The following is a 25829-nucleotide window of genomic DNA, read 5'->3' as shown; positions in this document are numbered from 1 at the left end:
TATGTAACGTTTATACGAATATTTTTCTTCAGAATGCGATTGAACTAAATGTATTTCTTTGTGATAAATATAATGTGGGATATATATATATCTGCAATATCATGCAAATTCAAAAACAAAGATTGTTCCAAATTTACTTTAATGGGATTTGGTTTTGAATTTAGATATTTATATACATTATACATATTACATATAATATGTCAAATGTTAAAACTAAAATGAATTATATAATTATTCTCTTTTTTGTGATTGGAGATTTTAGATGTTGGTGCACTTCAATCTTAGTTATTATTTATTATTTATTAATGGACGTGTATAGCCTGTTGTGAAAAAATTATCGGACATAATGTGCTGTATTGCAAAAATGTATTGTGAATCAAAATATGGTAAACGGACAATCGGTCCCCGGACAATTGGTCCCCGCGAAAAAATGCGACATGCGGACAATTGGTCCCCGTCATTATTTTAGACGCGGACAATTGGTCCCCGGTAATATTTTATGTTATTTAACCCTTTCACTGCTGAAGGCTAAAATTGAATGTAACGGTCCTGTGCTGACCAAATTTGATAAATTAATTTAATTATTTTATCACCTAATATTGATAAATCTATACACTCTGAAGTTTTTAAAATTAGAAAAAAAATTTTTTGATCAAAACTTACCAAGTTATAGCAAGTTTTCTTATTCATTACCGGTGGTTCTCAAAATGTGCAAGAGCTATGCGATGATACGGTGATTGAGTAATATTATGTATAAATAAACCAAATTCTATAAAATTTAATGATTGAAAAAACTACAATAACAAAAAAAAAAAATTTATTTTTAACTTTAAAACATAACTTTTATTATACATAATACTTTTTTTTTGTTTTGACATGTGTGACTGATATATTATTAGGTATATATTAAAAAGTTTGTTGTGTGTGATATATTTTGAAACATGGTACAACACATAAACCTACATTGCACTCATTGCATTGATATAATGTATCTGTTCTTTTTTTCCCCTCAGTCTTGTGGCTGCAAACAAAGCATTTTCTCCTTTGTTTTTTACTTGATGTTTGTGGTATTAAATCTGGAAAATGTCTTTCACTTAAACGGCTGTCTGTACTTATTATTTTTTTACCTTTACTTGGAGTTGTTTTCACACTGGATTTGTATTTTTGTAATATTTCATTAATCAAAGTTAGCTGAAAGTCAGCTAATGAAATATGCTTACCTGTAACTGTTTTATAGGCTGAATATGCATTTAGCATACTCATATCAATAATATGAAAAAATAGTTTTTTGTACCATTTCAATGTACGCCTAACACATTCGGTAGAACTCAATAACATATCTGTCTTGTCTATTGCACCCATATTTTTGTTGTAACTAACTACACATTTTGGCTTAAGATATTTTTTTCCTGTTTTCCTATCTATCTTTTTTGTGTCTACCATTTCATTTGTATTCATAGATGTTAACATGTATACGTCACGACGGTCCTTCCAATGAATCGCTAAAAGTTTGTCAGTGCACCGAGCTTCTCGTTCACCTAATTTTAGCTTACCTTCAATAGTTGGCATCAGTTTACGATTTTTTCTAACAGTACCACATGTGTTTGTTTTTCTTTTATGTAAATACATAGATAATTGTGGTGAGGTATAAAAATTATCTGTGAATAATGAATAACCTTTGTTTAAATATGGCTTCATTAGATCTTTTACGATAACACCAGATCTACCAAGTATGTCTTCTAATGGATCTTTGTATACAGTAGCTCCTGTATACACAATAAAGTTCAGAATAAAATCAGTTTCACAGTCACATATTACATAAAGCTTGATACCAAATCTATGTCTTTTACTTTTGATATATTGTTTAAATGACAGACGCCCTTTCCACAAAAGTAAGCTCTCATCAATGGCCAGATTTGAAAAAGGAATCATAGCATCTTTGAAATTCTTTCTTACTTCAGTCAAAACCATTTTAATTTTGTAGAGCCTATCTCCTTTGATTTGTTGACTATTGTCGCAGAAGTGAATACAACGCAAGATAAGTAAATATCTGTCTCTACTCTTACATTTACCAAAAATATCCTGACGTAATAATTCATTAGTTGACCAATATTCATGCATATCTAACTTTTTGTTCCTAGCCATTAAAATAGTGACTCCTAAAAATATGTATAATTCTTCCATACTTGTATCTTTCCAATAAACCATTCTTGAATGTTCTGAAATAATCGGTTGCTCCTGAGCGTACCTGTTAGTCTCAAAAACAATTTTTCCAATCAAATCATTTGTAATAAATGCTTCTAAATAATCTATAACAGGTGAGGCTTCATTTAAATCAAACTCTTCACATTGAACACCACTCTGAAAAAAAAACACATATTTAATTCATTTTTGGATATATAGAAAATAACAAACAGTAACATAGGTACATTGATTGAGTTAAATTTATGAATTTTTGGTTGAAACTTATTTGCATTTTTTTTCCATTTTAATGTCTTGATTGCTTTAGGAGCTTTAGATGATCTTGAGGGTCTATGGATGTTAGATGAAAATGCATCTGAAGATGCTCTTGACTGTAGTGTAATACTTGAAGAAGGAGACTGAAAAGACTCATTCTGTGAAACTAAAAAATATTTTTAATAAAATTAGAATTAGCTAATTGTGTTCATTTCAGAGCCTAATTTTTATCATATACATTTATATATATATTACTCTTTTTAGTACAGCACACAAAACTATGTGGAACTAGCCTTCACTAACTACACATCTTGTCACACTTTACTCACTAATAACATTATAAAATGTTATAAAATACTTCATTTCTTATATTGAGAATGTGGTTAGACAAATTGTCTAATGTTGTATTACAATATAATGAATTTTGTATTGTAAACAATAATATTTCTTGGTAACTTAGTACTTAGTATACATAAAATAAAATATACACTTACAATAGTCTTGGAAATCAGTTTCAAAATTTTCCAGAGCTTCATCAATATCAACATCTTTGAATAAATATTGGTCATCATGTAATAGACCTAAATAAATAATAAATTATGCAAAATTTTTTAATTTACTTGTAATGAAATCAAAACTTACCAGAGGCTTGTAAATCGTGTTGGCTAATCTCAGTAGGTGTGTTATATTGCACTTGATTAGAATTATATACACCATTAGCATTTGACTGTGAGTTTGTATTAGAATTTATCAAAATAAAATTATTATCAACTGGTCTCGATTGATCTAAACAATTTAAAAAATATTATATATTATTTTATTATAAGACAACTAACACATCAAATACACTTACAAAAACTAGGATCAGAATCATCATTAGCTAGATCAAAATCGTATAATTCATCTTCAGATTCAGAATTAGCAATATATTCATCTAGTTCTCGAGCTATTTCTTCATTCGATAGCTTTTTGGACATTGCGGTAATTTGGATTTGTGAAATAAATCACAATAAAAAAAAGCAAAGCACAAAGTATACGTATTTCAACACAATAATTGAATAATGTGTGTCAATACAATTTATAAATGATAACAAAAAATATTGAAAACCGTATAAAATTAAATAGATACATAAACATAAGTGATAAATTATAATATGTTCTATTTTGGTATAATTTTATCTGTTATAATATTAAAATATTTTTCGTTTCATGGGTAACACGAAAAAAGGTATAAAAGAAATAGGTAAATGAAACACTATATTATGTTGTTATTCTTTGTGGCTATTGGCTAGAACTATTGGTATAACAGCTACAGGTATAGTCATAGACAATTTTGAGAACCCCTTGGAATGCTATAAATTATTTTATTTAATAACTCCTTGGATATTGTTGATAATTCAATTCTGAAAACTGTTATAAACTGCTCGCTGCCCGTAGATAAGAATGGACTATTTGTTGTTATTTATTTATAANAATTAAATTATATGAGAATGTTTTAAAAAATTATTTTGTGTTTAACTTTTAAGCCGGGGACCAATTGTCCGTGTATGAAATTATGACGGGGACCAATTGTCCGCATGCCGCATTTTTTCGCGGGGACCAATTGTCCGGGGACCGATTGTCCTAGATCCTGAAAATATAACTTAATTATCTATAGGATTTGAAAAAAATCTTCATTTGTGAATAATTATTATATTTTATTTTTAAACTATGCAATTCAGGAAAACGATTATTGAGCTAAATATTTTACATTTATATTTTATTACCTAACAATAAATAATTATTATATTACTCAACTTTGTATACCTACCTACTTAAATATTTAAAATGAAATTAAAGTTCAATATTTGATTATGAAGAATAGTGAAATAATGAATAAAAGTCTACTATAAAAAAATAATAATTAACCAAATCATTTTAGTAGGTATTTTACTGCCATACATTTTGGTTTCATAATACGATCCACGCCTGCATGAACCGAATGAATTCCTACACATAACTCCTTAATAACAAAACAACTTCCATCCATGATACCTGAAAAGTGAATAATGATAAATAAAATAAGAGTTGTGCTTATTTAGTTGTGTACAAGTAAAATTATAAGGAGTTACCAAATAAGGTTGCTTCATACTAAAGTTTTTAATATCGTTATCTGAATTAACTTATATACATAAGTACTGAACAATTGTTGATGATTATGTTTTAATATAACAATATAATTATTCATTATACAAAGACTAGGTATGCACAATGTGTGTTAAATTATAAAGTGTACTTAGTACTTACTATTTATGTTTTGATTAGGTTATATCTACGTGTTACGTGTTAACGTATGCGGCAGAGATTATATTATTCGGAATTTTCAAGCCCAGGTGAAATTCTCCCCCCTCTCCATCATATTCTAAACCTCTATAAATGTAAATTTTACAGTAAATCGTAATTTTATACGGAATACAATTACAGCCCTCGGGGCACAGTGCCTTTTAGTTGGCTTATATATGATTGGCGCAATATAACGAGATTAATAGAAAAAAGTGTTTAACAGCCAACAAATTTACAATATTAGAGTTACAAAGAATTACAAACCCAAACATTCCCATATAAACAGCACAACTCTGAGCCCTGAGCGATCCCAAACCGAATGCGTTTCTATAGTCCCCGTGCATAATAAAACGTCTTTACAGGGTGATTTTTAATCTCAATCTCCCATTTTATGTTTCGATAGTTAATTAATTTATGCAGATTTTAGAATTTCAAAAGATTCTTACTGAAAATCTATACAGAACATTTTTCAAAATATATATTTTATTCACGGAATTTGAGGATTTTGCAATCATATGGCTATTTTTATGAAATTTTTATTTGATTTTAGTTTTAAAAACCTTAAGAAAATGTCAGTCATTTTTCTCGTTGCTCCTCGTCATGGCGTTCAATTCTGGATCGAACGGATTTCACAAAAAATGTTGCATATTGATCTTTAATATATTTGAACTGCTGTTATTACGAATTTCGAGGAACCTTATATTATTTTGACTAAGATAAAAAGTCGGTGACAAATTCAGTTTTTCAGCATCTCATAAATTACGTGAAGATAAATATATATTTTAATTTTAAATGATACAATATTATAACAATTACAGTGAATCACACAACATAATCGATAGACTGTCATAGTTCCGTTTTCCTGAAACTTAATAAGGTACATAGCTTGTCAAGCTTATGTAAATATATCAGTTGTATCCGACTAGTAAACTCACTTGAATATGGTTATTATGGTTAATGTGATAACCACATAACAACACATTAAATGGGTTGATTGTGATGGAAGTGGGGGAGGGGGGACGTGTAAGGTAGCTATATGACATCCATAAGAGAGCTTGGGCTACGTTGTATTGTTATGGTGTCAGTGAGTGGTGGTAGAGCATGTAGTATGTAACTATGTGTTAGGATCAAAATTATTTTATCTTAATTTTGTGGAAGTCGATATCTCAAGCACGTGATATTTTACATATAATGTAGGTATACCTTTTATGTTGTATCATAATTCATAATATTATCATTATATTTTAAATCCAGATGTGTTAAATTATCTTATTAGATACATTTTGTACATCTAATAAATAATTGTATATAGCTATAGCCCTTTCAACGTATTTATGGGTGTAATTATTGTTTGAATAATGTTAAATCAAATTTTAAACATATTATTTGTTGAAATGTATTATATTTTAGAATTTTAGATTGATTCAAGAAGTGTGACAAAAATATGTGTGTGGGGGACGAGGTGACCGAGTGGTCTGACGCGTCCGCTGCGACGCAGCCGATCGCGGTTCGATCCTCGGCCACCGGGCGGCATTTTTCTCTGGACAAGTCGCGGTGACCGGAGAACAAGTGCCGCCATCCCCCAACCGGGCATGGCAGAAACCTACGGGTGCCCAATAGAAATTCTGCCAAAACAAAAGCACACACGTGTTCCCCCCCCTACAGTCCCAAAACTCTACAGTACCACACAACCTACAGCTAATGGCCTCAGTTGCCGAAGCTTAAATCAAAAAAAAAAAAAAATATGTGTGAAGATTTGTACTCTATTTATGATTACTATTTTAGTGAAACAAAATAATATAGTAGATCATCAATTTTTAAATAATTTAAATAATAACTTTATAATTGTTGATTTATCATAGTTGACACTAGAAGCCATTAATACAAAATAATGACAACGTTTTTACTAAAACAGTATATTTATAATAGCTTTATTCATAGAACCTAAAATTGTATTCTTTCGTTATAATGTTTAGTAATTTCGTTTTACTTGTATAGTTATATACTCACTCATTTATGTTGTATACAGAGTGGAGCGTTGACACTGCCAATTATAAAAATGAGTTTTTCTATAATTGTTTAGCATAAGATTGTTCACTGAATGTTATTTGTTCAAATTCATTACGCCATTTAGTAAACACGAAATGCCATAATGGTAAACGACGTGCTTTTGAAATAAATGGCCTGCCATGTAATTAATTCTATTTTATTGATATAGTTAATTTTTATTCGTTTTCTAATTAATTCTGAAAATAGGCTGTTTTAGACTTTTTAGTGTCTCACTCTATACTTTGTTGTATTTTAACACACTTATGACATTATATCAAAAAAATTAACCTACGACAGTGGTGTGCTTAAAAAGTCTACCCATAACGCCGTGCGATTATCTTTTTTTATTAAATTAAATTTAGGTATTTGTTTAAAATTTATTGTGATAATCAAATTGTTAAGCATTATTTGTTTGCTACTTACAGGGAAGTCGATAAAGTTTTCATCAAGAATAGCAAATAGAATTAAGGCTGATTATTTATTTATTTTATTAATAAGACGTGCAAACCGTGCTTATCCGTAGAAAAACAACGTACAAATCCCGTGTGAAAAATATTACGTTCCAACGTTGAAAAACAATCCACTATCGATAATCTCTGTCGTTTTTCACCTGGTGGTTTTTAGACGCCTTTTGCGCGTAGGCGAATACTGACGAGTACCTACATAATATATGGCACACACACATACTACGTCACCTGTACTCCGCCCCCCAGTCCCATGGACGTCATGGGGATGAAACTCACTGCGGTGGATAGGAATTAAGGAACGGATCAACACCTGTTGTTCGACGGCCGAAGCTCATACAGCGTGTGCAAACTTCGGTGCGTGCGGGCAGAGGTGAACGCAAATACAAACGCGACGCATAAATAAACAATAACGGCATAGGCAACACGACGAATGTAAATAACGATATGTGTGGGGAAGGTGTGTGTTATGTTGTAGTCGGGCCGCGGATAAGGAGAAAAAAAATCGCATCGAAAGAAAAAACAATAATATAATAAAGAAACATATTGCAGTATTTCACCGAATCAATCGCCGTGGGATGAGCACTACGGTGGTGGTGTACGGCAGTCGGTCGTGTGTGTGTGTGTATGTACGGCAGTAAATCAAAAACGTTTGTTTCTATTTCGTTCCACCTGTTGACGTAACTTGTAGCCTCTGAATGAGATCTGTTTGTCAAAACACAAAAATCTTATGCACGTGCTAGTACTTGTGATTTTCGTTTCTGAACAACTGATAACTGTACTCGAGTGAAAGGACTGAAATCGTGTGCATAACGAGATACTTTACAATAGTAATGGTAATAATAATATGAAACCTTAAGCGCGCAGCAAGAAATTAATAGTGTACCGTTTGTGGTATAAAAATCCTCGTTATTATTGTTATATTTTACTCACCTATGAATTTTAAATTTTATTTATTTACCGCAAAATGCCATTATAACAATCCGAATTCAATTCTGTATTGAAGATTTAGTTGATAAGGTTTTTGCTAGAATTTGTGGAAATACAATCATTCTATGATAACATATCAAACTCTGAATATAATTATTTAATTTAACTATAAAAAAAATGATTTTAAGCTTACAAATGGATTCATTTGTGTTAATATTAAAAACACCTCATTTAAAGTAGTCATTTTATGAACATTTTCTGATCATTTATCTTCCAACAACAGTCATACTAATAATTCTTAGTATCAGTAAGATGCATGATCTATACGGACATATCCCATGGAATTGATGTGTGGAATAATACACGCAAAGAGGTACCAAACCATTTAATATATTATATTGGTCTTTTTCGATTAGCAATGAGTGTGAATTCAATGTACTCGTATCATATTACACAGCACGTGTGCCCATAGACGATTTGACAGCTTTGCATTATGTAACATTTTATTTTACAATCGTGTCACATATTTCGGGATACACCCTGTGTAACACGTCGAGCACATTCTGCGGCGTGCACGTGTGTGTGTGTGTGTGTGTGTGTGTGTGTGTGTGTGTGTGTGTGTGTGTGTGTGAGGGAGAGTGCAGTTGGATTTATCAGCGTTCTAACCATAATGGTAGACGACGAGGAGCCGCCACAGTATACGTCCTAACCCGCGGACCTGCAGCGGGACTGGTATTGTGCGTGGTGTAGCGGAGGGATGGTGTGGCGGAGTGAAAAAAACCACGGAAAGCCTCTGAGAATGCGCCGCCGTGGAGTTTGCGCCGCCGCCGTCCGTGCGTTAAACCATAGAGTTGCGTTTTTGCCCGAAAATACCCTCACACACGCCGCCGCGTATACAACCACCGTGCGGCGCCGGCAGTGTTCGGTTGAAAACCGCCCCGTAGTCACACGCGTGGCGACTGGCGACCCAACAGCGTACAGTCTCCTCCGATGATGAGCCGCGCAAAAGGTAATTTTCGTTTTTTATACTTGAGCCGTATTTCTCGATTCGTGTTGCGTAATATATAAATTATTAAATATTATTATGTAGTGTACGCCGTTTTACTGTGAATATGTCAGCTGATATTTACGTATCAGAGTGTGACTATCACTAGTGATTGTCGCAGTCAAAACCACATTTAATTAAATAAATAGTATTGTTTGGGTTGATATTTTTCATGCGATTAACTGAAACAATTTAAATGCTAAAAGTTTTACCTTCTTGATCAGAATGGACACCCAAAACTCATTTCGGAGCAATTTTTTTAAAATCATATTGCTTAATAATATATAGTACCTATTAGTACCTGACATAAGCTTATGTGATGCTATTTACTATTTTCGTATCAGATTTGAAATTTAAAAAAAAATTGAATAGATACTTATAGGTGTGAAACTTTTATTTTTTGTCTTACTCAAACAAATAATACGTTTGGTAAAAATATGTTGAACTTAATTAGTGTTAAAATTAAAAATTTATTCAAAATATATTGTGCCATGCATATAAACACTGAAATACAGTGTCTTAGATTTACAAGTAAAGAATTATATACCTATAGTGTATCTATATTTACGTAGGAATTCAATTATTTGAGCCTTAGATAAAATAAAATTTCCATCAAAACTTAAAAATGAAATGAAAAAATATAGTACCTCGTATTTAGGATATTTAAATATTTAGTTTTGATTTCAGTTCTAAAATATATAGATAAAAACTGACTTTTCAATATTGAGACCAGAGGGCAACAACAACTAACAAGACACCTAAAATATTAATACAATTGTATACATCCCTGTATTTAGCATTTGAAGATGTCTGAGTGTTGCATATAACTACGAGGTTTTGACCAAAATATGGAGATGTTTTGTTGTTGCTTTTAGGTCTACAATTGGTATACAGCGGAGCCACATTTAAATCAAAATCGAATTAGCAATAAATAAAATATATTTTCATATACATTTCGTGCATCTTACATAAATTTTATTTTTCTTATAATACTAATGAAACAATAATATAATTGCAGTTAATTTTATAGATAGGAAATTTAGTCAAAATAACGTAGTGTTAACTTTTACATTTTCTCAATAATTTTTTGTAGTTTCAAAGCAACAAGTGATAGAATAAAACCATAAAACCAGAACAGTTAATTTTTATGTGTATAATATTATATTTAAAAAAAGGCAATAATAACAATAAAAATGTGTGTCATGAATTAACTTATGAACGTAATATTCCAATTATTAAAATAAAGTACAACTAAAGAGATTTTAAATCGCTTTACAATTTTAATTAAATAATTAAATCAACATAATAAAAAATTATTTATTTTTGCTTATTTCGAAAACTTTGATAATTTGCAACAGTTAAAGTAGTTGCCATCTGCGTGACTCTTCTATTCACAGTTGGGATATTATGTCACTTTTACAGACTTTAACTGTTGAAAAAGATAATTTCCAAGAAAAAAGTCAACTCTGTAGAATCAATATTGTTTCTTAGAATATTTGTATAGTTATAATAAAAGTTTATTGCTTATTAATAATAATTATGGTTCCTTGATATAAATCGCTTGTTGTGGATGTACATATTTACTATACTTTAAAAATGTTTTGAAACTAATTGATTCGTATTGTATTCGATGATCAAATCCTTTTACTTCAAACGAGTGTTTCTCTTGCAACGCGTTTGTCTGAAGTTTTTGTATAAATATCCTGTTAGATAAGCTGTTTTCTAAAAATGATTAAATATTATTTGCATGTAAGACTTATAAATAAACTTATATTTCAAATCTTTTTAATTTAGTATTTAATCTTTTTTACAACATTTTTCGTAATAATAAATTATGATTTCATACATTGGTCTGTATTATTAAAATTAGTATTAATAAGTTATATGAATATCATATTGTTTTGAATATGATTAGAGTGGAAACAATGAAATTAAAATTATATTACTTATAGGTACATGTGATGTAGGTAGGTAGGTGTACGTAAGTGTGTAACTGTGTAAATTCTATATTTGTATGAAAGAATTCGTTTTATTTTGATCTTTCTCCTATATTTCTTATTTATTTCTTATTTTTTCTTTCATTTGTTTACTGCACACAACTTCCTATCCTCATGCTATTGTAACCACAGAACTATATATAGTTGATAAAAGTGGCCAGTCCATGTCGGTGAGACATTTATTGTAAAACCCCAACGACTTTACGGCTTTTCGAATGCTCTTCCCCATTATTGCGGTGAAAAAAGAATCAACGACGTAGCCAATTTATTTTTCATTTAAAAACGCAATAGTTTTAAGTAGATACCTAGAAGAGAAAAAGAAAACATTAAATTAATGTAGAAAGTATATTGCGTTCAGAAGTTCTTGAATACCTTAAATAAGCAAAATATTTATGGTATTGTATAAAAACATAACATAGCTCAAAGTTAATTATGTGCACTTAACTTATGAGTTAATATATTTTAGTCTTCACCAAAAAGATAATGGTATTCTAGGAGACTTGGTGTTTGGGTGTATAAAAAAAATGATATCATTAATAAAGTAAATCAAAAAATATGAAATCAATTCGATAATTTTTGTTTAAGCCAAAAAGTATTAAATTCATTAATATTCAGTTTGAACTTGAAAATCCAAAATTGCACATGCTTGGATTTATACTTTGATCGAATTCTTATACTTTTTTTTATATACCTAGTATTATTGTTAGAATATTTGTACCGCTTTAATTCCTTCGGGTTGTCTTTCATTCACTCATTATTGAGCAAATCGCAAATGTATATTATGAACAGAGCAAAGCGGATTGATATTATGTCATCGCTGTTTGTCACATACCTATAGAAAAATCAAAGTAACGTTATTGGTTGAAAACTATGGGGTGTACCTAAATATCTAGCTATCTACTTATGGTTCGAGTACAATTTAAAATATATTAGGATGGTTACTAAATATTAAAACTCGATCAGAAATGAAAATAAAATATTGTGTATTATGTTTTTTTCAAAAGATGTTTTTAAAAACGCATTTCCCATCTAGGCAAGTTTAAGTATCAATACAATTTGACTACAATAATTCTCATGAAAGAATTGGTCGAACCACTATAATATTGGTAATTTATTATTAGTCATTTTTTTTTGCCGGTACGTCTTACATAGTTGTAGGAAAGCGTCGAAATTAATGTGAATTAAGTTTTGATAATTTAAAAAACATTCAATCATCATCAATTCAATGTACATAGTCGCTCAGCGCTCTAGTATAAATCAAAATCAAAATAATGTATATTATTAAACAATTTAATAGAAATTCATAATATTCATAATTTTTATTTGGACTTTTTTGAATATTAACTTCCTCCTTCATACGAACTGGGGACTAAGAACAGCATTTTAAAATGAAATGGGAAACAATACCATATATTTGTAACACATATTATATCATCATTTATCTTCCATCTATAATATACATTAAATATTAATTGTCCCTCACTTAAACCATTTAGAGATTCAACCTATTTAAAATAATATGATACATTTCTATCTAGCATTAACATAAAATGTTGTACTCATTTTTTTATCATAAATTAATAATACACAATAATGCATAATATTGTTTAGAAAATTATAGTTTTTTTAAGATATTTTCTTTCGTTGTTTATTTTGTTTGAACTGTTATAACTAGGCATATAAAACTAATCATTGATTAAGATGGGTATAAGATGTTAACAGATTTTTTTTGTCATGTTTACTGTTTAGGGTAAAAATTGAAATTATTTAAACACTCAAAGTTTGAGGATATGTGTACAACATATTATGATGTAAATTTAACGTAATCCTGACATTCTACAATTATGGAGAAACAGGTGTAGTACACATACACATACATTATCATATTTTCTAATTCGGCACTTGCGTTGAAAATCGTAGGGTATTAATTTTTATTGTAAACTTATCAAATGTATTTTTTTCTGTCATTTTAAGATTTTGTGCAGATATAGGAATGTATTATTCTTATAAATTTACAATTATGGATTGTTTTTTTTATGTACGTGACTACTATTTAGAGTAAAACAAGTGCTCCAAAAGTTTCATATGAATTCGCTTGTCGTTTTAATAATCTCTCATATTATGTTCATAACTTTTAGTTGACATTTTAGAAACAAATCAAAACATTTTTAGAATGCCGAACTCAGATCAGATGGCTGTTAGAATGTAATGATTATATAACAATGTTTATGAAAAAATTAAGCACTTAGGAGTGACATAATATTACCCTTTATCCAGTTGAAAAATTGTTATTAATTTTGAGTATTAAATGTATACAATTTTAAAATGTTGTAAATAATTAACTATAAAAATTCAACAATTTGGACATTATTATTATTATCTATTAAATTATAATTTTTTGACATTTGTTTTTTATAAATGTATAATGATAAGTATAAGTTATTATATACTTAGTGATAAAGCTGATAATTTCGATATATTTTATTTCATAATTGACGAAACTAAGGAATTATTTATATGTTTTAACAGTGATAGTATATAATTTGCACTCTGTTTTTGACAGAAGTGACGTTTCCATTATTATTGTGTGTATCGATAAATCGACATATTATATCAGAATATAATACAATTATAATGTATTATGTAGGTTAAATTTCAAAGAACACAAAACCTAAACACAGAATTAAATTAATTGAAATTTGAATAGTCAATAATACCAACAAAATCAACAAATTTACATTGTTCAGATTTTAATATGTTAAAATTAAAAACAAAATTGAGTTTATATAATATTTAATGTGTTTTAGATTCCAAGCAGAGCGATAAATGCATCGATTTTACAATAATGTGATGTGTTTCTTAATTTTTTAAGTTTTTAATTTATTATTTAATTTTTGTGTCTGTCATCGCGGTTTGGGACAGTAAAAGTTCTTCGATTGTCTTCAACAGCAACTTTTCTGGTAGGTTAACTTCAGCATTCGGTAGGTCATAGTTAAAATTCAAAATCGTTTTCATAAGCAACAGGAAAAACCAACAACAAATTAAGGAAAACCGGGAATTTTCACGCAAAACCAGTTTTCGAAAAATCTCTTTTGGTTTTAGTGTAACTCTAAAAAATTTTCACCAAACGTTCGTGTTAACGTTTTCTATACACTGTAACATTTTTAGAATATTTTGACTCGTATTGAATTATTTATAGGCAAATGAAATTTTCAATTATTATTTGTTTTTTTCAAACTTATGTCAATGAAACATTTTTCACTCCGTCAAAAAATTTGAAAATGTAATACAAGGTTCTTCGTAAGTTTTTGTTTGTGGAACTCAAAAAACAAATTGATCGTAAATCCACAATACATTTTTGAAACTCGTTTGAACTTAGAATTTTGACAAAAATTGTAATGAAATCATGAAAATTAGCAAATTATTTGAATTAGAAATTCATAAAAAAATTTTTTTTGTATTTAAGATTTGAAAATTTAAAACAAGATTCCTTATAAGTTTATCTACCTTTATCAATATAAAAATGTCCACCTAAAAATCAAATTAATTTGTAATGAGTCTTTGAAGTTAAAATTTTTACAACATTGGATATTCACTCGATTTTTCATATAAAGCGATTTTCTGATTTTGCTATAATATTCAAAGACGAATTACTGTACACTTGAAATTTACACTTTATGTTTATTTCATCAATATTTGATACAATTTTCGAAATATGTTGACTCGTTTTAAGCTGTTGACGGACATTTTCAATTTCCATTATTTTCATTTTTTTTTTCTATAAATGTCAATAAAATTGTATTGGTTTTGTAAAAAAGTATGATAATTCAATACAAGACTCTTGATATATTGTTACAATGGAAGTTGAAAAATATTAAAAATACATAAATGCACTATTTTGTTTTAGAAGCATTTTAAGTTTAAATTTTGACAACATTTATCAAGTTGAAAATTTAAAAATGATTCTGTAGTTAAAAATGTTTAAAATTTTCAATTTGTATAGCTAAGGATTGAAAATTCAAAATAAAGTTCCACTTAAGCAATTTTTTCCGTAACTAATAAATTAAAATAATTTATAAATACATTTATTTTTTACAGCTATTCTATTTTCAAATTTGGATAAAATTACATATTAACACAAAAAATAACAATTTTTGTCATTTTGTTGTAATTATTGGTTCCAATTTTACATAAGTATATGTATTTAATATTTTCTAGCATCACTGATAATTTAAGAATTATATTATTTATAATATTAATTCAATCTACCGGCTACCCTATTAATAATTAGCAATAACAATAAAAAAACTCTAGACTAACATACCGTCTCCGCTCAGAATCGTTTTTCGTATTCGATGATAATATTATATCATTGAATTCAAATTTAATACCATCCTCTACAGCAATCTTCTAGACACCTTATTCACAACAGAGCAACATCAACTTACCCACTTTTTTAATTTATTTAAATACGATTTTGAGAAAATATTAAATTATCTATGTTATATATATATATGATAAATTGTATTACATTTAATAGTCCACATTTTATTTATATTGTGTTTGCATGAAAACTGTTAAAATATGCTTCTTAACCATAATAAGAAATTGTTGATAATAGTTACAAACTCTTACTTTTCTAAATGAATTGAAAATCAAGAATGCTACTAACTGTAGAACACTGATGTAGTTAGATATCATATTTCTGTTTCCAACTAATAAACGAAACAAAAACTAATTCTTATTTTTCTTTTAGACACTTTGTTCTGATGTCATCCTATCTGAATCTTCACTCTTACTTGCACTCAACAATCTTTATGTCTAGTAGCAGACAAAAACATATACCAACTTGAATGACGACTACAGACAAGGAACCTTTTTCATGACCTTTTTATCGCCATTTTATTGTGAAATATAATAAATACCTCTCTTTGTGACTTGAGTATTTCCTTTATTTGTTTGAAGGCTGACTTGAAGTAAACAGTTGGTTTTTTCATTGAGTCACCTCTAACAAAATCAGTTATTGGTGTATATTGTATAACTTAGTCAATGTCTGGAATCTGGATACATTAAAAATTGTGTTCTAGGATATAACTCGGAAACCAACGGAAAATTGTATTTTTTTTTTAATTAATCACAAATTAAAATTAAAGTTAAAATATTTGATGTTTTACACAATGCAATTTACTGGAACTGTACTAGGTACGTAATATTTAATGTTCTAAACCAATATAAATAATCGTTCTGATAAATGATGAGCGCTTAATATTTTAATAATTTCCTATAACAGTATTAAATCATTAATAGTTAGAGACCCGTTCAGAATCGTTTTTTGAATACGAAGATTTGTCATTGTTTTAAACCAATATTTTAGATTTGTATAGAATTTTCCGATCGGAGAGATGAATGTATTAATTTAACAATGATGTGTGCTTTTAAAATTTGTTGTTTTTGTTATCACCTATGGGGATTGAAACAATGATTTTATTTTCTATTTTAATATCTTTTTTAAAGGTAGGAGAGTGAATCTAGTTGGTGCCCGGGGAAGAGGGGATGGTTGAAAAGTAAAAAATTTCTAGTAGTTTTCAAAACGAAAACAAAAAATAAAATAAGGACAAACGGATATGTATTTTTCCTAACTTCAAAATTATAATATTGATTTTAGTTATTTGTTTATAATTATTTAACAATATTATTCCATATTCGTGGGTATTAGAAACTTCTAAGTATATTATTATATTTTATACTCACAATGACCTTTTCAAATTCAAAATTTCCATTAATATTAATTCAACATATTTTATTATTATTGTTTTATCGTAAAATAAATTACTTTATAATATCATAAAATGTACTTAGAAATATAATAGGCTGACTGTCTACGCTCAGAATCGTTTTTCTTACACACAGTGATTTTTTTATCATTGAACTTAACCTATCATTAACAGTAACCCACCCGACACCTAATGTACATGTACAGCAGAGTGGTATTCTTTTGCCTACATTTTCTTATTTCATTCAATAAGTAAAATCTAAAACTTTTTCTTAAAATTAAATGCATTATTTAAAATAGAAAACTCGTCAAATAATGAGTTAAAAACATAAACCTGTTGATATAATAAATTACAGTATACTAAATGTAGACAAAAAATGCTGAAATAATAAAATAATTACAATATTTAGGTACTTGCATATAATATTGACAAAAGCTCCTATAATATTGTAAAATCTAAGTTATACTACGAAAACAAATAATTTGAAAGTATAATATAAAAACCAGTAAAAAAGTAACTATGCATTTCGCAATTGGTTTGCTAGCAACTGTATAATATCGTTTCTATACCTATGATTTACGTTTTATAATATTTATGATTTGTGTTATTAGCAATTACACTATTCAGGTTCAGATCTTTGTGAGTTTCCATGTGTTCCTATAGGTAGGTATTGATGAATACCATATAATGATTAAATTTATAATATACACTATGCCACTTACAAAAACATAAAGATCTATTAAAATGTAATTACTTCAATTCTGACTTTTAATTTAAATAATTTGCTGATTTTAACGTGCTGTAACATTGCATCACAATATTATAATTGAATAGAGTTATTGTATCTGTATTTATAAGATTTTATTGTAGCATTAATGCATTATGCATTGATTTAATATAATTTCCACTGCTGATCAAGTTTATCAAAACACGTAAAAATGTATTTAACAACATGTGAATAAGTTAGCAACACAACTGAATAAATTACCTACTTAATATATTATCATATTGAAACAAACTATAAACAGTTTAAACAAAATATTTTCATAGTATGACGTAATCCAGGTACACAAAACAATAATATTTGAGTCAAGAAATATATGGGTTTAACATTGAGGTTCTTTTTAAAAATAATATTTATTTTGCTTAGTCACACCATAGACCATTTATAAACTAAAATGTACATTAAAACAACTTGAAAAAAAGTTGAACATTTCTTCGTCAACTGAGACAAATAACAAAATTAAACAAATACAATTTTACATAAACGCATTATATTTTCTGAAAAACGATTCTTAGTGGAGTTGTATACTGTTGTATAATAATAACTATAATAATACATTGTTATGTAATATTATTAGTGGAATCGAAGCTTGGTGGATTGTTGCCAAATTATGAGTTATTATACTTAGAACAACTGTGGGTAGTTTGTAGGTTGTCTGATATTTACTTTAGAGTTTATATGATACATAATGTTATTTATTTTTATATTAGTATCCTTTACAGTTATTCGTCTTCAAATTAAGGCCAAATAATTCACAGTTTTCAAATAAACGTTTCAGAATAAAACTAGTAAAGCTAGGACAGTTTTCGTTTATAATTTGATAGCGTAGTTCCAAATTATTAATGATATTTTTAATTAATATGGAGTAATAAGAAATAATGTGATCAGCTTAAGACTAACGCATTCCGAGATACCATGAGTTGAAAACAAAATAGAAAGCTTAAACTTAATTATGATACTAATAATTATTACTAATTTTTTTCTTAAATAATATATAATTAAAGGATATTGCACGTATTATAATTAGAAGTATAATAATATTATACTTTTAATCTTCAACAATAAATAATATATAAGATAACTAATAATTATTATTTTATAATTAGTCTTATTAGTACTCCAATAATGTACTTATTGTAGTAGATTTAGAGTATGATAATATTGTAAACTTCAAATTATGTTACGTTCAATATTCTTTAATTAGATATTGTCTGAAAAAAAAACTAAAAATAATATTACAAACATTAAATTAAAACCAAAAAGATACACCTTAAACTACTATAATACTACCTATAATCGTTCAATATTTATATTATACTAAAGCTGAATTACCCAACTTCGCTTGGGTTAAAATTAATCTATTCTCCTATCGTTTTTGTTTTGCTGAAGTTGATTATATAATATAAATATATTTTCAGTGATTACTTTATAATATTGTCGACAAGGTTGGTATTCGTCTTTACAAGTTTACAAAAGAAATATGTCCAGGATTAAGAGAACAAAATATGATTGAAAATCATAAAATATAAAAAATAATCATTGTAACTGTGTTTATAAGTATTTGATTTTAATTTTTGCTTCTTTTTATATTATATTTGTAAAAAAAACTTTATGTCATATTTTTAGTAATTATTATAGTAATACAATGTGTAACCTATGGCAACCATTTAAATAAACAAAACAATATTCGATTTTCCCTAGATAAAACTAAATTCATGAGTGAGCCCCCCTGTATCAACCAATAAGGGTTGAAAAATAAGCTATAAACATTCTTCTAAAAATCTATTGATATAACTTTTATTGAAAATGGTCTTGTAGTTTTTCAGCCTATAGAGGACAAACAGACAATCATTCATTGTTATATGCATAGAACATATAAATCTATATTATTTATATTGGATGGATTATTATAACAGCAGCCTGTTGATTTCTTGAGATTTAGAGGTCAGCCGTCCAGGTGTGAAATTAATTAAAAGGAAAATAACGCCAACCTAAAATGAATAATTATTTCCACCATTCAATAAAATATACCATATCTAATGCTATTTGCATTAAAATGTGATGTTCTTATCATAAACTTAAATAAAAATGTATAAGCCGTTAAAATAATTGCGAACCCATATAAATTTCACTTGACGCACCCCAACTGATTCAGTACAATATTTAGCAATTTACATTTTTGAACATAATGGCCTATACAGATCACATATATAAATAACGGTAAGCATGTATTGAAGTTTGCATATTTGTATGTATAAATTTAATACACATTGATATTATGCTGTTTATGCATATTTTGTACTTTTGTTATTCCCGTTTTATATTGTAAAACTAGTAGATGGTACCTATTCATTTGTAATTAGGAAGAGTGCAAAGATATTTTGCAAGGTCATTACAATTTTCGATGTCATTGTTACCTCTCATTGTCACAATTTCTGTCTTTACAATGGCAGTTATTTCATATTTGTGGTTTCACAAAACCATTATACACTGTCCGACTTCCGTATACTAAATATAAAAAATATTACAATGTGCAATTTTTTCGATGTATCAATTTTTTTTTTCTTGGGATAAAAAAGGCTTAGGTAAAAATGAAATGAATTTGTGTGATCTGGAAGTGGGTATAGTTTTTTGAAGTAAAGTAAACTTAAGATTTGCGTTTTGATTATTATAGGGTAATTTTATTTAAAATTTTTACTATATTAAAATTTAAAGGCAACAAAGTTATTGTATTTTTATACCTAGTTGAATACATAATAATTTGAAAATAATAAATCTTACAATTTTAGATATTGTGCAAACCAAATATTTAATTCTATTATACTTGTATTTTTTTCACCGGCATTATGTGTGTTATCTAATTGTTAGTGAACCAACTCTCGACCTTTGATTTTTAAAAATAATATCCTATATTATATTTCAAATTTTTTGTTCTGAGTCAGAACACTTTTCTAAAAATTATAAATATGAAATTTAACATTGGATTTTTAGTTTTTTTGATATGAAATATTAAATTCAAAATTGTATGTTAACAGAGCACCCTCATCTTCACTTTAAAAGCTTATTTAACATCAAACATAAGAATAGGAAAAATATATTTACATCATAATTAATCAACTTATCGTATTTAATAATTATTAGCTGTTAATGCATACTGTTTAAAGATATTTTGAAATTACAGTTAACTATAAAATGAATCAAGTTATATATTATGTTATAATTTATCAGTACTTAAAAAAGGATATTTTTCTTGAAACCTTTTACAAACATTTTAAAAAAGCTTTTACTATGACTCTGAATAAATATAACTTCATTAAAGTTTGTTAAGAAACAGAAAAAATTATTTTAGACTTTATTATTAATGATGTTGAATTTTTCTGTCAAAAGAACAAAAGGTACATTATTATAAAAATATTTTGGTATAACCTACTATTGTGAGTAGTGAGTACTTATAAATATTTTTTTTTTTTTTTGGGGGGGGGGGGGAAATTTTATAACTATATGAAAGTTTTTGGTATCATTATAAATTTTCTTTAAGCTTGTCTGGTAATTTAATAATAACAAAAACCTTAATTCATTAAGAAAAAAAAATGAAAAAACTTATACAGTAATATGTCAGGTTCATTATTTAATAATAATAAATTGTATCCATCCCTTAAATTAGTGCTATCATAAGGACAAATTATACACTATTAGATGCATTAGAGAAAACACGAATCTCCTCAAAAAAATGTGCTTTCAAAAATCTGAATGTCTGTAACTCGTTTGCTTATCCATATTGAATAACAATTGTTGTGTATACTGTATAAGTAAATATTTAAAAAATTAAAAATTTAAAGCAATGATAATTTAATTGTTTAGCATTTAAAAAATGTTACCGAGCAGAACTTATCGCATATTTTGCAAATTTTCTATTTTATTTAAGGTAAATAAAGAGAGTTGTTAGAATAAAATGGGGAATAAATAAATAAATAAAAAAATATAATATGATTGGTAAAAACTCAATGTAACATATTCAATCGATAAGCTATACAACGACACTGTTGACTAATAATCGGGATTTCGAACCTTTAGTGCTGTGCTCACCTCAGTTAATCCTTGCAATACAGTCATGGTCTTAATTGTTATTGAGCGTATTATCGTTATGATGACAAACCTTTAAATGACAATCGACCACCTTATTTAAGTAGCTTCTGTTACTTACTGTAGCTGCTGCTTAAAAGAGCGATTATTGAGTGCTTTCGGTGATCTGTGCTTGATAAAGGAGTGTGCAGGTCTATTCAATTGTTTCAATAATACGGATCACCAATTTTGCAGTTTATGATATCTTATCTGAGCAAAAGAGCTTATGGTAAGGACCTCGCTTGAGTCCACCATAATAATTGTTATTAAGTATTATTTATATTTATGCGTTTTATACTGAGTCGATGTTGAACTACTGTGTTTTTGTTTCATAATATAATAATTCAATCAATAGGTATATAGTATATACTACCCAATTAGCTGTACTTTATTTTTGAATACATCAAAACTCTTAACTCTTCAACATTTGAAGTTAAAAACAAAAGAATAATAATAAACATATTTTTATTATTATTAAATATTATTATTTTATTTATGTATTATTTTCGATAATTATCTGATGTTCACTAATTAAGATTTAATTATAGCTATATGATCGTGTATAGAGATTTAAAATATAACATTTAAATATTTGGTCATTTTGTTTTATTTTTACTGTTTGATTTTATTTATTTATCTGCTCTCTCCATATTTGCTTAGGCCATTTTCTTGAATCTGCATTGATTAGGTTATTTATTTAATTATACGGGCAATTCTCAAATAGTAATAATTATACAGTTGGTAGTATCTATAAAATACATGTGATCATGTGAGATTCTAAATATACAAACAAATTAAGAAAGTAAACTATTTAAATTTGTATTAATAAAATTTACATTTATTTATGAATTAAATTAATAATATACTTATTAACTAAATTCATTAATAGGAAAATTGAGACCATAGTCAACAGATTGAAATAGCACACGCATTTATTTGTTTATCTAGTACGATGAGTAGGTAGGAGTTGAATAATTTAATTTGGCAAGTAAGATTGGACTGTAAATATGCCCTTTAAGTAATTTGAAAATAAAGTAAATATCTAAACTTATTCTTCATGTTTCCTATGATCCAAGGTCTAGAAAAGTTAATGGTTGATAGTGATGATGGAGTGACGTTATCGTACAAGAAAATACGTCTAAAAGACACTTTTCTCAGAAAATGATTTTGAATATACTCAATATTTTGTATTGAATTTAAAGGGCTTGGTGACCAAACTTTAAAATTGCGCTTTTAGTGAAACTGGATTCTTGAAGTCCTTACAACTTTAGGTAGCCCGGCCTAGAGGATTTTGCACGTTTATAAAATGTGGTGGAATTGGTAGATTTGTCTCGAAAAGATTTTTAATAATTTCTTATGAGGTTCCTAAATCTTTATTCTGGTAAACATGAATGAGTGAACAATTTTTTAAGTACCTAATAATTACGAAGATACGGAGCTCGTTTTTTCCTCAAATTGTTTACTTTACATTAAGAATATTTAAGTATAAATTGTTAAGATCACGCCGGTTATATAAGTAGATAATTTATATCGTTTTGTAGTATTATGGCATCATTAGAGGTTTTTATAATATGAAATAAGTTAAGATCTTCAGCAAATAATAACACAGGGTACTTGAATCTGAAAATTGAACATCATTAATTAACACAGTGAATAAGAGTGGTGCAATATGTGAATTTGAAGACCACATGAAATAAAATTAAAAGATCTCTATCAACAACTTTTATACTTAACATATTATAGCTTTCTATTTGATATAAAAGTAATTAAACATCAAAAAATAGGGTTATGACAATTTACACGATGTAGTTTAAACTAAAGGATATTATGAATTTCGATAAAAAATATAGTTTTTCGTTAATGGTGGCTGAAATTTGTTTACCTTGGTGCTTATCAATAAGTAATATAGTTAGTGAATTCCATAAAATTATAATATATTGTTATCTTTCATTGATTATAAGGAGGTACCTACAACAGTATTCAATATAATTTAATTTTAGGCACCTAAGTCACAAGATATTGATGTTGGATAGTGTCTGCAATATACTATCTAACTAAACGTTCAGCACAAATCAATCCGATACCCGATTTATTCTGAAATACTAATTTACAATCATATTATAGGTATATGATAAGGTTACAAATAATAATATCGTTTTTGCAACAGACGGTTTTTGCCAATACAACAAGAAGAGAATATTTTTAGTACAAGTATTTTGTTAAAATATATATGCATGACAGAATTTACCAATCTTCGATAATATAGAAACAATGTAATAATAATATAATTATATGTTTAGGTGAACATACAATTATAAATTAGTGAAATAAAAAAACCGAAATATATTTGTAATTCCATAAATTTAAATAAATAATATTATTAATTCGAGAAATATTATTATTATTGATTTAATGATTATGATAAATTGATGACTTTATTGTTTAAGCATTTTAGTGTATACTATATATAATTAACTTTTGTTATTAAGTTTGTTCATTTTAATATTTTATTAATTATTGTTAGGTTAGGTCAACCCAACCTTAAAGTCCTTTTGATTTCAAGTCAAGTTTTATATTATGTTTCGAATATTGTGTATAAAAAATAGGTATTACAATAAATGTTTATGTTATATTAATAATTAAGTATATAAATTCCATGATAATTGATAGCAATTAAAACATTGAATACGTAATATTTTTTACTCCAAAACTGTAGCAAAAAAAAAACCGTTCTTTAAAAGGGAACGTCGATGATTACTCCGTTGGCGCTGTATGCTGATTTGTGGCGATAATAATAAAATACTTCATCATATTATTATAGGTTTATAATTTACATTTCCGTAATCAGTACAAGCTGACTGATAACAGCACAGAGCCGGAACTTTATCGTTTAAAATAGGACATATTATGGTGACTTAATGTGTAATATAAGTGTAGTAAGTGTATGGTTATGGTTAAGCCTAAGGCCTAACATTGGAATTTAAAAAGTTATAAAATTGATGATCGTTGATTTTTGTAACCAACAGTACAAATTTAAAAAAAAATATATATTATTGTTATGCTAATTAATATGCATAGGCTATATCACTCTTACTCTTAGAACGTAATGTGTTATAATATCTATTTGTAAATGCTGTCCGTAATTATAGTACCTATGTAAATTCAGAATTCTATTATTCATTCGAAACATTTAGCAATCATTCAAACTATTCATATGTCGCTACTATTACTATGTAATGATTTATAAAATGGACATTTATCTGAGACATTTTTCGTGTCACCTAAATAATAGGTACTTACAGTACCAATGAAATAATAAAAAATGTGAATTTGGAAAAAATTACTTCATATTTGTGACTATCGAGTTTTCGCGTAAATAGATTAAATATGTAACTTGGTAATAATAATGTGTACGGTGTACCTATACAGAGTGTAGATATACTATTTTAATTATTTCTATGGTTGAAGTGACATGTTGTGTTCTGCAAAGTAATGTTCATTGTTAAGAAGATCGAGAATTTAAGGTACAATACAAAATTAACTTAAGAGGACGTCACGCGAACATTCGTTATCTCCGTCTTACAAGTGCATAACATAGCAAATTTTACACTCAGTAGATCACGTTTATTTAAGTGAGTTTAAAAATTAGAGCGAATGGACCTCTTATAAAATATAAAGGTACAATTATCACCCTAGGAATTTCATAGGCTTTTTATTATATTTTAATTTAAAAACCAGTTATGAGTTTTTAAAAATTGTAAATTGTTTGTGCATCGTAAAATACTCATAACTTGCTTTAAAATTAAAATATGATAAAAATGCTATGATATGCTCTAGATAATAATCTTTGCTTTAAATTTTATAAAAGGTCAATTCACTCTAAGT

At 27.5% G+C, this 25829-nt stretch overlaps 2 protein-coding genes across 3 annotated transcripts in view; one reads left to right on the top strand and one right to left on the bottom strand.

Moving 5' to 3' along the window:
• Nucleotides 1-519: 519 nt before the first annotated feature.
• LOC111034908 (piggyBac transposable element-derived protein 4-like) lies at nucleotides 520-3923 on the bottom strand. 2 transcript variants are annotated; one of them, XM_022316335.1, is made up of 7 exons: nucleotides 3311-3923; nucleotides 3100-3243; nucleotides 2952-3038; nucleotides 2430-2623; nucleotides 1851-2361; nucleotides 964-1766; nucleotides 520-794 (listed from the first exon to the last, which is right to left on the bottom strand). In XM_022316335.1, the coding sequence occupies exons 1-7, from the start codon at nucleotides 3432-3434 to the stop codon at nucleotides 690-692; spliced, it is 1968 nt and encodes a 655-aa protein (XP_022172027.1). In that variant the 5' UTR covers nucleotides 3435-3923; the 3' UTR covers nucleotides 520-689. The 2 variants fall into 2 exon arrangements, with proteins under 2 accessions (XP_022172027.1, XP_022172026.1); XM_022316334.1 differs by having other exon boundaries at nucleotides 964-2361.
• A 5187-nt stretch (nucleotides 3924-9110) lies between these two features.
• LOC111034889 (probable G-protein coupled receptor No18) overlaps nucleotides 9111-25829 on the top strand; it is a 114318-nt gene continuing 97599 nt past the window's right edge. Inside the window, exon 1 of the mRNA XM_022316298.1 lies at nucleotides 9111-9231. The gene's annotated coding sequence lies outside the window, so the exon portion shown is untranslated. The remainder of the gene's footprint in view (nucleotides 9232-25829) is intronic.

This window comes from Myzus persicae, unplaced genomic scaffold (genome assembly GCF_001856785.1).
Source record: "Myzus persicae strain clone G006 unplaced genomic scaffold, MPER_G0061.0, whole genome shotgun sequence".
NCBI lineage: Eukaryota > Metazoa > Arthropoda > Insecta > Hemiptera > Aphididae > Myzus > Myzus persicae.
Note: the sequence above shows the minus strand (reverse complement) of the source record. Positions and strands in the feature narration are given on the sequence as shown.